General features: G+C 43.4%; 1 protein-coding gene across 4 annotated transcripts in view; it reads left to right on the plus strand.

Moving 5' to 3' along the window:
• LOC120050464 (neuroligin-4, X-linked-like) overlaps positions 1 to 18,457 on the plus strand; it is a 76,389-nt gene that overhangs the window by 10,674 nt on the left and 47,258 nt on the right. The window contains exons 3-4 of one of the 4 annotated variants that reach the window (XM_038997054.1): positions 7,302 to 7,328; positions 10,585 to 10,723. In XM_038997054.1, the coding sequence (XP_038852982.1) occupies positions 7,302 to 7,328; positions 10,585 to 10,723 (166 nt within the window). Of the gene's footprint in view, positions 1 to 3,137; positions 3,198 to 5,792; positions 5,812 to 7,301; positions 7,329 to 10,570; positions 10,724 to 18,457 lie in introns of all 4 variants that reach the window. The other 3 variants (XM_038997053.1, XM_038997052.1, XM_038997050.1) reach the window with 3 other exon arrangements.

Genomic DNA, 18,457 nt, shown 5'->3' on the forward strand with positions numbered 1-18,457 from the left:
CCTCTGCAATCAGCCCTGGCATGCTGTCAATTAACTTCTGGGCCACATCCTGACTGATGGCAGCACATTCTTGCATAATCAATGCTTGGAGTTTGTCAGAATTTGTGGGTTTTTGTTTGTCCACCCGCCTCTGTAGGATTGACCACAAGTTCTCAATGGGATTAAGGTCTGTGGAGTTTCCTGGCCATGGACCCAAGTTATCACTTTTGCCTTATGGCAAGGTGCTCCATCATGCTGGAAAAGGCATTGTTTGTCACCAAACTGTTCCTGGATGGTTGGGAGAAGTTGCTCTTGGAGGATGTGTTGGTACCATTTTTTATTCATGGCTGTTTTCTTAGGCAAAATTGTGAGTGAGCCCACTCCCTTGGCTGAGATGCAACCCCACACATGAATGGTCTCAGGATGCTTTACTGTTGGCATGACACAGGACTGATGGTAGCGCTCACCTTGTCTTCTCCGGACAAGCTTTTTTCCGGATGCCCCAAACAATCGGAAAGGGGATTGATCAGAGAAAATGACTTCACCCCAGTCCTCAGCAGTCCAATCCCTGTACCTTTTGCAGAATATCAGTCTGTCCCTGATGTTTTTCCTGGAGAGAAGTGGCTTCTTTGCTGCCCTTCTTGACACCAGGCCATCCTCCAAAATGCTTCGCCTCACTGTGCGTGCAGATGCACTCACACCTGCCTGCTGCCATTCCTGATCAAGCTCTGTACTGGTAGTTCCCTGAAGCCTTCTTCACAACAATTGAACAGCTCTCCTTGAAGTTCTTGATGATCCGATAAATGGTTGATTTAGGTGCAATCTTACTGGCAGCAATATCCTTGCCTGTGAAACTCTTTTTGTGCAAAGCATTGATGACGGCACGTGTTTCCGTGCAGGTAACCATGGTTGACAGAGGAAGAACAATGATTCCAAGCACCACCCTCCTTTTGAAGCTTCCAGTCTGTTATTCGAACTCAATCAGCATGACAGAGTGATCTCCAGCCTTGTCCTCGTCAACACTCACACCTGTGTTAATGAGAGAATCACTGACATGATGTCATCTGGTCCTTTTGTGGCAGGGCTGAAATGCAGTGGAAATGTTTTTGGGGGATTCAGTTAATTTGCATGGCAAAGAGGGACTTTGCAATGAATTGCAATTAATCTGATCACTCTTCATAACATTCTGGAGTATATGCAAATTGCCCTCATTCAAACTGAGGCAGCAGACTGTGAAAATTAATATTTGTGTCATTCAATAAACTTTTGGCCACGACTGTATACTGTATTTTATACCATCTATTGCACCTTGCCTATGCCGCTCGGCCATCGCTCATCCATATATTTATATGTACATATTCTCAGTCACCCCGTTAGATTTGTGTGTATTAGGTAGTTGTTGGGGAATTGTTAGATTACTTGTTAGATATTACTACACTGTCGGAACTAGAAGCACAATCATTTCGCTACACTCGCATTAACATCTGCTTAACCATGTGTATGTGACCAATAAAATATGATTTGATTTGGTGTGGACCTTACCAGTCTACCACGTCTTATATGAAGGCAAGGGACAACACTCACATAGCATTTGGTGATTTACATTTTTTAAACATGGAATTTGACCTTGGGATATTTGATGAGTTAGTGATAGAATCTGATTATATTTGATCCTTGATCCAATTTAGGAGGAATATTGGAGTGGACTTGATTAGCCTTGATGTTCTGTTCTCTACTTATCAGTGTCCTTCGCATGAGTTCTTAGTATGTTGTTGTGATTTCTGCCCTAGTGTGAGGGATGTAGTCTATACAGTATCGTGTCTCTGACTATGATTAAATTATATGACATGCTATTTTATCAAATCGATTACCTCACGTTTAATTGATTACGTGATTGAATTAAACCATGCAACAATTAAACCATTAATAGCCTGGGGCACCACGGAAGCATTCATTTATATAGAGATGGAAGACTGGTTTGCCCAGCAGAGATCGCCATTGTCCTTTGAAGAATCTTTCTGGTCGTAGTGTTGTAGAGCGGATGTGTTGAAGTGTCCTGTCGTTCTTAGGAGATTGTCTGTTTTTTCTTGGGCCACGTACGTTTACAGCTGAACCTGATCATTCAACTTTTAGGATGTATCACTTCTTCTTTAGTGAATAATAGTTAAACGTTCATACCAAGTTGCCATAATCAGCTCTTGCTGTATTCTGGCTGGTCTAGTCGAAATTCACCATTCCAGCGTGGTGATCGTCACCTCCACGTGATCTGGTCTCATGTACATTTTGTTAGATAGAGTAGTTGTTCAACCCTTTGCAACCACAGCTCACACCGGGGTTTGCTTAGTCCAATGTGAATTTAGGTCACGGGGGCTTTTGTACTGGGGAAGAGAAGGATATGTTTCATCCCTCTCCAACCAAAATCTGTTCACTTGGGCGTGGGCACTGAGTGAGCATAAGTTTACTTATGAAAACAATTCTCTCATTTAGGAGATAAAATCACATTTCATCTTCTCACAAATAGTTTAATCTTTAAACATTTAAATTGCACAACAATTCCATGTGAATCTGATAACTAGAATGTGTAGACTTTCCAAGATTCAATTTATGTTGTCCCAGAAAACAACTGATCTGACATCATATTCTTTAAGTATCAACTGACACTTTCAACTGGTTGAGAAAGGGAAATATTGTTCCATTCCCCAAACTTTTGATGTTACTATACTTTCTCTGTGGTAACACAGGGCTTTCCAAGAGTCCATTCTGTAGAGTGGAGAGAAAAGGGGGAAAGGTATTTATGGGGGGGTCATAAACCTCACCCAACAGGGAAACGTCATGACAACAATGTCCCTAAGGGGCAATTCATTTTAAAAGCTCCTATGCCCTTTAGGGCCTTTAGGGCCATACCATATCTATTGTCTAATAGGAAGGCGAGTTGTTCATTAGATATACTTACCTGTACTAAACAGCTGTGTTTTGTGAACAGTTCTTATTAGAATACTGTGTTGGTGCTCCTAATTTTGTGTGTCATGCTATCCAATTGGTTGACTCACTCACTGTTAGAATGAATATGTTTCCACCCCCCAAAAATGTTTGGGTTTTTATAAGAGCCTGTCTCCCCTCATCCCCTCTACTTTTCTCCCTCCTGTTGTTGACCGTAGGAGCCAACTCAAACAGTCAAGGCGGTGATTTCACCAATAATGATGGTGACGAAGACAAAGGTATTTTTCTGTCTTTTTCCATTTTTGACCCCAAAAAAAGAAAAGCCTGATATTCGTGCATGTACAAAACTATTTATAGATACATTTTTTGTGAATTTTTTTGTTTATTTTTTCTCTCTCTTTTTAACCCTTGAAGTGCGTATCAATGGGCACCTCTGGGATCTTCCTTTTTTTTAACAACCTCTTTCCTCTTTGGAGATGCAGATCATCATTTACAGCGAATCAGAAGGTCGTGTACTAAGGGTGAAAGGTCACCTCTAAATGGGGAATGAGGTGTACGCGCCAATAGTCACCACTTACAAAAATCTCCCCCCTCACTCCCCCTTTGCTGCAAAGTGAAAGATGTTAAATTGAAACTCTGCATGTATATTCTCTGGCCTCCTCGGAGGTGAAGTTATTAAATAGTCATGTTTTCCCTTTAGTTTATTTTCTTCTTTCTTTTTCTTCATTGCTCGGTGAAGCATGAGCACTACACTAACCCACGTTTGTTCCGTTTTGACAGTTGGAAACCTTGTTCATTTGTAACTCTGTCAAAATCTCTGTCATATGTTTTCTGCTCGCTTTCTTGTGCATGGTACTATTAACCCAAAATGGTGGTTCGATTGTGTTTCTCTAAAGATCTGGGGATGGCTAGGAGATGAGTGAAAGCACTGGGGAAATGTTTCAGTGATGTTAAGGCACAGGTTGTCTTCATGGTTTTACAATCAAAGGGCAGAGCGCTGACATTTTTAGATCACTGTGCTACGACGGTTGACGTTCTCTTTCTCAAAAGCTGCAACACTAGAAAGTGCCCTTTTTATCTCCTCAGTACATACCAGGCTTTATCTAGGCATTTTCTACCTCTCAATGATGTACTGTAAAAAATAAATCCAGATTGCCTTCTTATAGCCGCCTTGATGATGTGAAATGGTAATAGGCTTAGATAGGTAGGAGTGAAAGCTGTGAATAAGGTTCACCTTAAAATCCTTATTAGGGGAGATTACTAAAAGGGCATGTGGTGTGCATTACCTTTTCTTCATAACCTTTTTCTCTTGGCATTATCAGATATGTTTCTTTCTTCTTTTTGTTCCCCCTCAGAAATGGTCAAATGGTTTTCCAGAAAGATCTATTGTAACCTTTAGAATCTACTGATCATTACCACGAATGCATTTATGACTGTTTTCTCTAAACGTTCAGACTAACTAAACGTGCCTGGATTTTAAGAACTACTGCCGTGCCGTGTCAAACCCACACCTGTGTTTTCAGGAGTGCTACGACCAGTGCAGGCGGAGGATCGATGCTCGCTGACTGTTTGAACGTCTGCCCTGGTGATGAATTACACCCCGCCCCCCAGTTCCCCTGAGGTTATAACCCTGCTGCCATAGAGTGCAGTGCTGCAGAGCAGAGACACCTGACGTATTTCCATGCACGAGCACACACACTGGCGCATGGGATCGGACGCACGCGCACATGCTCGCACAGGCACACTGACGCACGGAAGGGACACACACGCACGCATGCACACCTCGCTCACAGCACAGCAATGCAGCTCACCGAGTCCCTCCTTCCTCTAACTCCCACCTCCTCTGCTGCAGTTCCCTCGCTAAAAACACTCACCTCAGGCTTAAATGAGATAGAAGCGTATTCCTATTCTCTTGGAAGTTTTAAATGGCTGCATTTGAAAACCGTCGTTTTGCTTTTGCCCTCAAGGAAACTTTGAAATGAGCAATCAAATATATCCTTATTATTTCATGACTTAGTTTGGAGTAAGAAAGGATATTATTTGAAATGTCTCTGTAATTGAGACCATGTCTAAGTACATTAGAGGTGTGGAGTGTGTACGTACGTACTTCAATACTCTATAGTGTGGTAGCTAATATAATGCCTTTGCGACATCTGACACTAAGCTTTCATTTTGGAATTCCTCTTCTGTTTTCCTTGACAGGTCTCTGTATGGAACATGGAGACGTGTGTAGAGATTGTGTTAAAGCAAGATCGTATCCATTAGGCACCAAACTGGGAAAAAAACGTACTGAAACAGGGAGGGATTACCTTAACTTGTCCAATAAGAAACACTAGTTAACGGTTGCGAAACATTTTGCTACAATGTCCTCTCATGATTACGACCCAGCTCTATCAAACAGGAACAGGAAGAGTGACCAGCTACTTCCTGTCTGACTGTGGGGTTGGAGGAGTTCACTGTTCCCATTAACTGCCATCTTCCAACCCTCCATCCCTTCCTTTCATCCCTCCCTTTCATCCCTCTATCCCATTACTAACACTTGGAAAATGCTGAAACCAATGGAAAATTCTGATGACCCCCCCTACTCGATCACTCCCTTCTCCCCCTTTCTCCCACCTCTCCCTCTCTCCCTACTCTCCCTACTCTCCCTCTCCCTCTCCCTCCTCTCCCTCCTCTCCCTCTCTCCCACCTCTCCCTCCTTCCCACACCATGTAGAGATGAGTAATGTGTGCGGCGCCGCTGTGCCCGTGGAGGAATATATTATCCCCCCGGCCCGGTGTGGCAGTGATGAATATCTAGGGCATGCTCACTGCAGACTCACCCAGCCAGGCAGCTCTCAGCTAGGCAGCTCCATGCAGCTCCTCTACAGAGAGAATAGAGAGAGAGAGAGAGGTGTTCTCTTCTCTCTTCTCTCTCTCTTTCATGGCGCTCTCTCTCCCTCATCTCTGTCTCCACTCTCTCTTCCCTATCCCTCTCTCTCTCTCTCTATTTTTCTGTTTTAAGTGCACTGCAGTGACCGGATGGGGACACGCTGGGACAAGGAGACCCTAAGACGACCCCTTCCCGAAAAGATCAAAAATTAGAACCATGCTCCTAAAAATCTGTCATGGTCTTTTGGAATGGATCAAAGTTGCTTCTCTGTCCTCCAGTTCAACCTCCCCAGAGCAAGTCAACATTCGAGATGTAGAGTGACAGCCAATTTGCCTTCTATGTTCGATCGAAGGCCCGCCAAATTCCATCTCAGAACATAGAACTCAGAGCCTAGCTTTAAAGAAGAGCCTGCATCAGATCAGTATCTGTTTTAGACTGGAGCCACTGACCACTTTATGTACTGCCCCTCTTGTTTAATGTGCATCTGGAATGTTCCACTTGGTTTCAGCAGCTCCTATCCTACCAATGAATACAAGTAAGAACCTCAGCGTGGAATGGAGAAAGTGGCCCGTTAAATAAGTTACAAGATATGAGTTAGTTACCCTTCCTCCAACTCGTCTCGTCGACCCAGTCTATCTGTGAAGTGCACTGTATTTGGCCGCCTGCCCAAGAGGAGCGTGGCGGAGGTGAAGGGGGGGGTCCTTCTCAAGAAGGCCTCGGCCACGACAGCAGACTGCAGGCTACACACTGCACAGGCTAGGCTGGTGCTAATAGATACATTCACATTGTCGTAGCACTAGGCACCCACTCAGAACACAGCGGAGATTAATTACCACTGTGGGTTGTTTTTCACCTCTCCTTTCTATATATTGGTGGGTTTTTTTGCGGAGGAGGGGAAGCGATATAAACACACGCACGCATGGCACGCACACAAGCGTACACATACACACCCACACACACTCAGCTGAGCTCCAATGCAAGGCAGTCGTCTGTCTGCCCATAGGCCCTGCTACTCACTGCCAAGCCTGCGGAGGCAGAAGCAATGTGACCTAGAGGCCAGCCAGGCAGCTGGCCCGCCCCCTTGCAGCAGCAGCCAATGGCGGATCCAACAGAAACCAATAATCGGAGTGTACTGAGAAGGCCTTGGTTGAATACCAATTACATAGTTCGAGTCATGGCTGGGTAAACCCTGACTTGTTCAGCCCGCTGCCTGCTTACATGACCAATAGTTTGGCCCCTGCAACACTAGACCAAGTGGAATCTTATTTATTTAGAATTCCATGGTTTGAAATAGCATTGCAGTACACACACGTTTACATCGCTGTACACGCTGACTAACATTATTTCACTCATACTCACACTGAGGATCATCATACATACTCCAAAATACATTGGTGAGTCACACATACGCACACTCACATTGACTGTTATCCAATCCTGTGGAGGGGCCGTGCTATGATTTTCCATCGTTGATGCTCTCATCCTTGGTGACATTTTGAAGAATTACATAGAGCCCTGATGATATGGTCACGGATGATGTATAACCCCCACTTGTTCAGCCAGTGTAGTAGATATTTACGAGATACACTACAAGGTCAAAAGTTTGTGGACACCTGCTCGTCGAACATCTCATTCCAAAATCATGAGCATTAATATGGAGTTGGTCCCCCCTTTTCTGCTATAACAGCCTCTACTCTTCTGAAAAGGCTTTCCACTAGATGTTGGAACATTGCTGTGGGGACTTGCTTTCATTCAGCCACAAGAGCATTAGTGAGGCCGGTCACTGATGTTGGATAATTAGGTCTGGTTGGCAGTTGGCGTTCCAGTTCATCCCAAATGTGTTCGATGTTCTTGAGTTCAGGGATCTTTACACCTTCACTGGAACTAAGGGGCCTAGCCGAAAACCACGAGAAACAGCCCCAGACCATTATTTCTCCTCCACCAAACTTTACAGTTAGCACTATGCATTCCGGCAGGTAGTGTTCTCCTGGCATCCGCCAAACCCAGATTCGTCCGTCGGACTGCCAGATGATGAAGCATGATTAATTACGACAGAGAACGCGTTTCCACTGCTTCAAGAGTCCAATGGCGGCGAGCTTTACACCACTCTAGCTGACGCTTGGCATTGCACGTGGTGATCTTAGGCTTGTGTGAGGCTGCTCGGCCATGGAAACTCATTTCATGAAGCTCCAGACAAACAGTTATTGTGCTGACGTTGCTTCCAGAGCCAGTTTGGAACTCGGTAGGGAGTGTTGCAACCGAGGACACATGATTTTTACTCGCTAGGCGCTTCAGCACTTGGCGGTCACGTTCTGTGAGCTTGTGTGGCCTACCAATACAAGGCCGTTGTTGCTCCTTGACGTTTCCACTTCACAATAGCAGCACTTACAGTTGACCAGCTCTAGCACGGCAGAAATGTTTCCAACTGACTTGTTGGATAGGTGGTATCCTATGACGGTGCCCCGTTGAAAGTCACTGAGCTCTTCAGTAATGCCATTCTACTGGCAACGTTTGTCTATGGAGATTGCATGGCTGTGTGCTCGATTTTATACACCTGTCAGCAATGGGTGTGGCTGATATAGCCGAATCCACTAATTTGAAGGGGTGTCCACATACTTTCGCATATACAGTGGATTTGGAAAGCATTCAGACCCCTTTCCCTTTTCCACATTTTGTTACGTTACAGCCTTATTCTAAAATGTATTAAATAAAATAAAAAATAATAATCAATCTACACACAATACCCCATAATGACAAAGCGAAAACAGGTTTTTAGAAATGTTTGCAAATTTATAAAAAAAACAGAAATACCTTATTTACATAAGTATTCAGACCATTTGCTATGAGACTCGAAATTGAGCTCAGGTGCATCCTGTTTCCATTGATCATCCTTGAGATGTTTCTACAAATTGATTGGAGTCCACCTGTGGTAAATTCAATTGATTGGACATGATTTGGAAAGGCACATATAAGCTACCTTTATCCGAGACAGGATTGTGTCGAGGCACAGATCTGGGGAAGGGTACCAAAACATTTCTGCAGCAACGAAGTTCCCCAAGAACACAGTGGCCTCATCATTCTTAAATGGAAGAAGTTTGGAACCACCAAGACTCTTCCTAGAGCTGGCTGCCTGGCCAAACTGAGCAATCTGGGGAGATGGGTCTTGGTCAGGGAGGTCACCAAGAACCTGATCGTCACTCTGACAGAGCTCCAGAGTTCCTCTGTGGAGATGGGAGAACCTTCCAGAAGGACAACCATCTGCAGCACTCCACCAATCAGGCTTTTATGGTAGATTGGCCGACGGTCAATGAAAGGCACATGACAGCCTGCTTGGAGTTTGCCAAAAGGCACTTAAAGCACCTATGGTGGTGGCAGCATCATGTTGTGGGGTGGTTTTTCAGCGGCAGGGACTGGGAGACTAGTCAGGATCGAGGGAAAGAAGAACAGAGCAAAGTACAGAGAGATCCTTGATGAAAACCTGCTCCGGAGCGCTCAGGACCTCAGACTGGGGTGAAGGTTCAACTTCCAACAGGACAACGACGCTAAGCACACAGCCAAGACAAAGTAGAAGTGGCTTCGGGGCAAGTCTTTGAATGTCCTTGAGTGGCACAAAAAATTCTAAAAAACAGTTTTACTTTGTCGGTGTGGGGTATTTTGTGTAGATTGATGAGGGGAAAAAACAATAAATCCATTTTAGAATAAGGCTGTAACGTAACAAAATGTGTAAAAAGTCAGGGGGTCTGAGTACTTTCCGAATGCACTGTAAATTGAGGTTTAGATAAGGTTGGTTTGCACTGTATAGTATTTCTACCCAGAGGCTACACCTTTAATTGTTTGTGTTGAAGTAAGGAAATCCTTGAAAATCCCTCCTTCCCCAAATCATTGATTTCTCCACCAACTCATTGCTTCTCCACCATGTCCTAAGCAGGTAGAATGTGAAAAGCAGTGGTAGAATGTTGAGCTATGACTTCTGCGATGCTGGACCCATAGGAATCAACTATAAGTCATTGAACAACACCCTATTGAGGCCTGTGACTGCTGGCTGACCTGACTTGTGATTTATCCTACTAGCAGGCTGGTTGTTTGTGGAACATGATATCCCTCTCCAATCTTCTCTCATGCTTAGGCTCTACCCTCTTAATTTATAATCAACTCCTACACATGTACTAATCACCAGCTGTAATCAGAACTAGAGTAGGGAAGTTCCAAAATAAAGTACTCACCCTGCCTAATTGTACTGTAGCAGTCATGTTTGGCTGTGTCTCAAATTACACCCTATTCCCTATATACGGACTCTGTTCAAAAGTGGAGCACTATATAGGAAACATGGTGCCATTTGGGAAACAGTCCTTGTGTGTTGGTGTAACTCCAAGAACATAGACCCTGATATCTGCAGAATGATGCCGCTATCACATATCTAAAATGGCAAGTTTCCCCTCTTACAGTATCTCCAATACTACAGTACTTACAGTGGACCTATCTCGTCCAATAGCGTTTACATATGACACCCACTTTGAACTACCAATATTCCATTGGCCTGCTGATTTTTAAAATGTAAAAAAACCCCGCATGCATCCAAAGTAAAGGATGTGGCTGGCTCCTTCCTAACCAACCAAATGACGCCCTATTCCCTGCGTAGGAGCCTGCACTACTTTTGACAAAGGTCCATAGGGCGATGGTCAAAAGTAGTGCACTATAAAGGGAACAGGGTGCCATTTGGTGCATACTACCAGACTCGGTGTTATCTACAGGCGCTCATGCTCGTTGCTCTTCTTTCCAGACATCCATGATGAGAACGGGCTGAAGCCGGTCATGGTGTACATCCATGGTGGATCCTACATGGAGGGAACGGGGAACATGATCGACGGGAGTATCCTGGCGAGCTACGGAAACGTCATCGTAATCACCATAAACTACAGGCTCGGAGTGTTAGGTAAGTCACAGCATAACATTTGGGTATTCTTAGCGCTTTGTGTTGTGAATTCTATGGATTGATGGATTCGTCCATGTTGTGCGTTTGATGTGTGCTTTGGTTGGCTGCAGTACTGTAAATGCTGGCGATTAAAATTGTGAGGTTTATGTGGTATAATTTGTATTTTCAAAATGTGTATTCTTTGTAAAATTATATTGGATTGTAATTCAGTATTTTCTCAACTGATGGCACAGCAGGAAATAAACCCATACAAATTGAATGGGGAATAAAAAAGTAGAGAATTTTTAGATTTTGTTTTTACTTCTACCTGATTTGGCAGAAGTTGACATCTCAGATAAGATTGCTCTAATAGTACAAGAGAGGAGAATGTGATGGTAGGAGAGAATATTTATAATAGGAGAGGTTTCTGGTAAAACAACGTTAAATGTTCCGACATGGAATTAAGCTATTTTCCCCCACCATATCAACTCCTGTAACTCCAGTATGAACTCTGGGGACGATGGTGTTGGAGAGGTTATCAAGCTGATAGGCTTTGTCATCCCAGTCCATAGTGATACTGTGCATGTTTTAGCAAATTATACTAGACCTACGAATTGGAAGACATCCAAACACTCAAGCTATACTGTCTTGATTATACTATGTGGGCGCACATTATGCTTTGTTCATGGATCTATTTTTACCAACAGCTATATTAGTCAGAAGCATCTGCAAGATTTATCCATGTCTATTTTCTAAATCCACTGTACAGTACATTTCGCAGTTCTTTCTGCAGTGTTCGGATAAACTCCTAATCTCGTCCACCAGCCGTCTCTGTCTCTGTCACACCTCTCTGTCTATGAGTACTACACCTCACTGTCTACACACGGTAATAATTGAGCCTGGGGACGAGCTGAGACTAAACCTGGTAGTTTCATGGAGGCCAAGCTGCTGAAGTGTTGTTAAGCCCGTAAGAAAACCAAAGCTACATCCAGGGTGTTCAATTCCTGTTCACACCCCGGTATCCACTGCTGCTCTGCTTTCCATTTACTATAAAGCTGAGCTGTCTGCACCGCTCGCTATATTTAGTTTCGCGATTGAGAGCCAGGGGGAAAAGGTGTTCTGGAAAAGTATGGAGGAGAGAAGAAAAAAAAACGTAGAGAGAGGAGAAAGAAGGCCCTTGTTAAGTCTGTCTCTCTGCTTCTTTGATAGACTGGGTGAGGAGAGAGATGAGGGGTGGGTGTGTGTGTGTGTGTGTGTGTGTGTGTGTGTGTGTGTGTGTGTGTGTGTGTGTGTGTGTGTGTGTGTGTGTGTGTGTGTGTGTGTGTGTGTGTGTGTGTGTGCGTGTGCGTGCTCATGCGTGTGCGTGTGCGTGCGCGTGTGTGTGTGTGTGCGCGCAGCACATTTTTGTGGGTACCTATAAATGCACGCGTGTTTGTGTGTCTCTCAGAGTAGAGGTTCAGGCTAGAGCATCCCTCAGCTACATGGCCTCTATTCTGCCATAGAAATAGAAATGTATTCATCCCAGATAAAGATAAGGACCAGAATGTAAATTCTCCTCAGACACGCACCAACTTCCTCTCCCAGAACATTGGGCAGTCTCTTGCTAGATAGTCTGACGTCTGAATAGTGTGTTCAGGTAGTCTGACGTCTGAATAGTGTGTTCAGGTAGTCTGACGTCTGAATAGTGTGTTCAGGTAGTCTGACGTCTGAATAGTGTGTTCAGGTAGTCTGACGTCTGAATAGTGTGTTCAGGTAGTCTGACGTCTAAATAGTGTGTTCAGGTAGTTTGACGTCTGAATAGTGTGTTCAGGTAGTCTGACGTCTGAATAGTGTGTTCAGGTAGTCTGACGTCTGAATAGTTTGTTCAGATAGTCTGACGTCTGAATAGTGTGTTCAGGTAGTCTGACATCTGAATAGTGTGTTCAGGTAGTCTGACGTCTGAATAGTGTGTTCAGGTAGTCTGACGTCTGAATAGTGTGTTCAGGTAGTCTGACGTCTGAATAGTGTGTTCAGGTAGTCTGACGTCTGAATAGTGTGTTCAGATAGTTTAACGTCTGAATAGTGTGTTCAGGTAATTTAATGTCTGAATAGTGTGTTCAGGTAGTCTAACGTCTGAATAGTGTGTTCAGATAGTCTAACGTCTGAATAGTGTGTTCAGGTAGTCTAACGTCTGAATAGTGTGTTCAGGTAATTTAATGTCTGAATAGTGTGTTCAGGTAGTCTAACGTCTGAATAGTGTGTTCAGGTAGTCTAACGTCTGAATAGTGTGTTCAGGTAGTCTGACGTCTGAATAGTGTGTTCAGGTAGTCTGACGTCTGAATAGTGTGTTCAGATAGTTTAATGTCTTGAATAGTGTGTTCAGATAGTCTAACGTCTGAATAGTGTGTTCAGATAGTTTAATGTCTGAATAGTGTGTTCATTTATTTCAAACTAACTCAAGACTCCGCTTGGTTTGAAGAATCAATTCATTTTATAAACAAGAGAAGTGTTGTATTATGTAACCAACCAGTGCTATATTATGTAACCAACTATCATGGTGACGGATGGTATCTTTAGCCTCTTAATCTCACAAACGCGCAGAAGGATGGCATGGTGTCAGTGCAGCAGAGTGTGTGTGAGATGGAATCAAGAGCAGTAGGTGGGTCATCTGTGCAGTGTGTGTGTGTGTGTGTGTGTGTGCGTGTGTGTGTGTAGCATCTCCGGCTCTGTTTCCAGTGGCTGGCCCTGGCTGTGACCGCGTTGGTACCATGCCATGCTGCCACGCTGTTTTCGTAACACTGCACCATCTGTGTCCAAGCTCCACATGGGCCGATCTGTTTGACGAGCTCTCCCTGAGCTCCATTACTCTGAGCTGGGATGTGTCAGAGCCACATGGCACTCCGCTCCTCTCCTCCTCTCTCCATCCCATTTTGGCGAGACGTGAGGGGCCTGCTGATGTCTCCCTGATTCCGACGCATGTGTCTTGGCTGCCTACACTTAACCCTCTCTATCCTTAACTTCCCCCACACCTTCTCCACCTATCTCTCTCGGTCTCTATTTCTGTCTCTCGTTCTCTCTCTATCTGTCTCTCTCTCTCTCTGCCTGGTAAACACAGGTTCTGAGTGTTTGGCATCTAGGTCTTAAAATACAATTAAATACCGACTTAATCCAGTCCAGATATAGGTCCAGATGAGGGCTTTTACATCCCTACAAGGTCTGGAAATATAACGGGGGATTACCAATAGTTTGTTCTACTGGTGAATCTGGAATTGAATGGATATATTGTTTTGGGAACACGATATGTCCCAGATTCTGGGCCTATTCAGTCGGACGAGGAGAACAATTTCAGCACAATATTATTTTAGCTGATTGATCTCGATACAGTGTCCATATTAGGATAGCCTCTACCTCAGCAGGACTTGTCAGTCTCCGTAGATCAAATACAGCTTGAAGCCTCTTTTCCTCCTTGCCCCTGCTGATTGTGTCAGATGACACATATTTAACTGCAGTTTCCTGCACTGTGAAGAGTGTTACGAGAGAGAGCATTACATTTATTCAATGTTATTATATCAAAGAAAATGTAATGTAAAATTGTGTGTCTATCGTTGTAGTTTTTTTAATTTACTGTATATACCGTATGGTATACAGTGCATTCGGAAAGTATTCAGAACCCTTGACTTTTCCCACATTTTGTTACAGCCTTATTCTAAAATTGTATTTTTTCCTCATCAATCTACACACGATACCCAATAATGACAAAGCCAAAACAGGTTTAGACATTTTTGCAAATGTATTAAAATAAAAAAACAGAAATATCATATTGAGACCCTTTATTCAGTACTTTTTCCTTTGGCAGTGATTACAGCCTCAAGTCTTCTTTGTTATGACGCTACAAGTTTGGCACACGTGTATTTGGGGAGTTTCTCCCTTTCTTCTCTGCAAATCCTCTCAAGCTCTGTCAGGTTGGATTGGGAGCATCGCTGAACAGCTATTTCCAGATATGTTCGATCGGGTTCAAGTCCGGGCTCCTCCTGAGCCATTCAAGGATATTCAGAGACTTGCCCCGAAGCCACTCCTGCGTTGTCTTGGCTGGGTGCTTAGGGTCATTGTCCTGTTGGAAGATGAACCACTCTGAGGTTCTGAGCGCTCTGGAACAGATCTCTCTATACTTTGCTCCGTTCATCTTTCCCTCGATCCTTACTAGTGGCCCAGTCCCTGCCGCTGAAATCATCCCCACAGCATGATGCTGCCACCACCATGCTTCACCATAGGGATGGTGTCAGGTTTCCTCCAAACGTGACGCTTGGCATACAGGCCAAAGAGTTCAATCTTGGTTTCACCAGACCAGAGAATCTTGTTTCGCATGGTCTAAGAGTCCTTTAGGTACCTTTTGACAAACTTCAATCAGGCTGTCATGTGCCTTTCATTGACCGTCTGGACAATCTACCATACAGGCCTGATTGGAGGAGTGCTGCAGAGATGGTTGTCCTTCTGGAAGGTTCTACCATCTCCACAGAGGAACTCTGGAGCATTGTCAGAGTGACCATCGGGTTCTTTGTCACCTCCCTGACCAAGGCCCTTCTCCCCAGATTGCTCAGTTTGGCCGGGCAGCCAGCTCTAGGAAGAGTCTTGGTGGTTCCAAACTTCTTCCATTTAAGAATGATGGCCACTGTGTTCTTGGGGACCTTCAATGCTGCAGAATTTTTTTGGTACCCTTCCCCAGATCTGTGCCTTGCCACAATCTTGTCTCGGAGCTCTACAGACAATTCTTTCGACCTCATGGCTTGGTTTTTGCTCTGACATGCACTGTCATCTGTGCGACCTTATATAGACAGGTGTGTGCCTTTCCAAATCATGACCAATCAATTGAATTTACCACAGGTGGACTCCAATCAAGTTGTAGAAACATCTCAAGGATGATCAATGGAAACAGGATGCACCTGAGCTCAATTTCGAGTCTCATAGCAAAGGTTCTGAATACTTACGTAGATATTTTTTATACATTTGCCAAAATTTCTTAAAACCTGTTTTCACTTTGTCATTATGGGGTATTGTGTGTAGATTGATGAAGAACATTTTTTATTTAACCAATTTTAGTATAAGGCTATAATTTAACAAAATGTGGGGTTATAAATACTTTCCGAATGCACTGTAAGTCTGTAATGTCTATGTCAACAACTGAGAGAGACAGTGAATGATGTGTCTCACAACAACATCTCATAGTATTTGTGTTTCCACTATCTACAGATATACTGCTATGTTTTTTGTGGTTTCTCTATGCTGATGTGTTTTATTAGGGCTGTTGTTGGTCTTTGGTGGTGGCCCTGGGGGCCCCCAGGGGGCCTAAAGGGGACCCTGCTTGACTCCACTCACACTGGGCCAAGGACAGCGAAGTGCCAGGAGGAGATCTGAACCCCCTGTTGATTTCCCCCAGCCAGTGAGGGATGAAGACATGTCGGCCGTATCACCCTTGTTTGGGAAGAGAATATGTGTGTGGCTGGGAGGCTGTTCATGACATATACTGTACAATAAACACACTAATTCTGAGTCACGGAAAGGAGAGAGGAGAGGCCGCTTTGACGTGACAGAGAAGGGAAGAGAACAACTGCCAACTGCCTCAGTGTTGATGCCTGGTCAGCTCTCTTTCAGCAGCCCCAGCTCATTTAAAAAGGAGAAAACAAACAAACATACATACATTTCCTTTAGGCCTGCACACGCAAGGAATGGGCTGGGGCAGGAAAAGGAGGGCAAAGCATTCGTTAGCATGACAAATGGTCCTCTCTCACTAAGCTCCTTTTGAAAATGTGCCCCAGTCTCATGCCTACTTCTTCAAAAGCCTTTATATCAGATTCAGGTCTGATGTGTCTCAGGGAAGATGGCGGTGTGTGATAGATAGAAAGAGAAATTGACGTGCTCAGCTCAAAAGTTTGTAGTAACAAGTCTTCGGATGCCGGGTTCAAAAGGCATATCCTGGAAGAAAGTTTTAAAAATTATTTTCGTTGCAATGTATTTTTTAGCAGCATAGGTCAGAATATTCTGAAACCATTCAAATGTAATATTTCAATGAGTGAGTTTTTCCTTTCTTGTGGTGTGTTACAAATCACATTGAGCTACTGTTTGTTTGATTTCGTGCTCCACTAGGCTAGTTGGTTCTTTCTTTCACACTAGTTGATTTGAACTTAAACTGTAGTAATGGTAAATAACTGTAAAAGAGAATACATTCTCAGTCAATTTACCTGGTAAAATACAGTAAGTGTATATAAAAATGGCATTGGCGTCATGTTGACTGTTTGCTTATTATTTAATGGTTCATTCAGATCCATGTATAACAATTAATTATCACTATTTTTTGGAACTTTTACCTTTTAGATAAGAATGAATAAAGCATATGACTACAACAACAAAGGAGTTGTTAAAAATGACTTTGCAAATCAGAAATGAAACAAGTTAACAGTTATTTCTGAGTAATTGTCAGACCATTATGGATTACGGTTGGCTTTTATCGTGAATATTAATAGATTGTTTTTGTTTGGAAGACCTTTAGAGGAGGGGTGTGATTGAGCTTTTCACGTCCTGCTTTTTGTAACAATATTTAGCAAAATAAGGCTGATCGCAGACAGGTTCACTTTTAAAGGTCATTGCTGTCATGATGGTTCGGTAGAAGAGCATCCATTGTAATTGTAAACAAAACACTGAAATATATTGATATTGATATCTTCTGTCTCTTCTCTATGGTCTGTAAATGTTCCTTTCAGGGAAAAGAATAGTTACTTGGCCAAAAATAATGTCCTCATAAGGCATATAAATATAAAAATAGGCAGTAGCTAAACACACAATGCAACGATTCTCGTTGGTGAAAGGAGTGGAGGACCAAAATGCAGCGTGGTAAGTGTTCGTCATATTTTAATTTCAAACTGAACACTACACAAAATAACAACGATAAGAAAAACGAAACAGTTCTGTAAGGTGAACAGACACTAGACAGAAAATAAACACCCACAACCCATAGTGGGAAAACAGGCTACCTAAATATGATTCTCAATCAGAGACAACGATCGACAGCTGCCCCTGATTGAGAACCATATCAGGCCAGACTGTAACGGTCGTCTTGTGGTGAATGAGCGGACCAAGGCGCAGCGGGTGATGAAGACATAATGAATATTTATTAACAGAACGACGAAACACGAAAACTCTTAAACAAACTACAAAACAAATAAACGACGTAGACTGACCTAAAACATGAGAACTTACAAATACACGAAGAACGCACGAACAGGTACAGACTACAAACAAACGCTACAGTCCCGTGTGGTACGAACATACATACAGACACGGAAGACAATCACCCACAAACAAACAGTGTGAACAACCTACCTTAATATGGTTCTCAATCAGAGGAAACGTAAAACACCTGTCCCTGATTGAGAACCATATCAGGCTAAATGACAATGAACCTAAACATAGAAACACATAACATAGAATGCCCACCCCAACTCACGCCCTGACCAACTAAACACATACAAAAACAAGAGAAAACAGGTCAGGAACGTGACACAGACATAGAAATACAACATAGAAAACAGAACATAGACTACCCACCCAAACTCACGCCCTGACCAACCTAACACAAATACATAAAAAGAAACTAAGGTCAGAATGTGACACACAAGCCAGCTATGTTTTTATGGAAGTAGGCATGCAGGCTCTCTCCAAGACCGCCATAGAGATATATTTTATCACATTCACATTCATTCACCTTTAAGTGTTTTCTTAGCT

Source organism: Salvelinus namaycush, chromosome 7, assembly GCF_016432855.1.
Source record: "Salvelinus namaycush isolate Seneca chromosome 7, SaNama_1.0, whole genome shotgun sequence".
In the NCBI taxonomy this organism is placed as follows: Eukaryota; Metazoa; Chordata; class Actinopteri; order Salmoniformes; family Salmonidae; genus Salvelinus; species Salvelinus namaycush.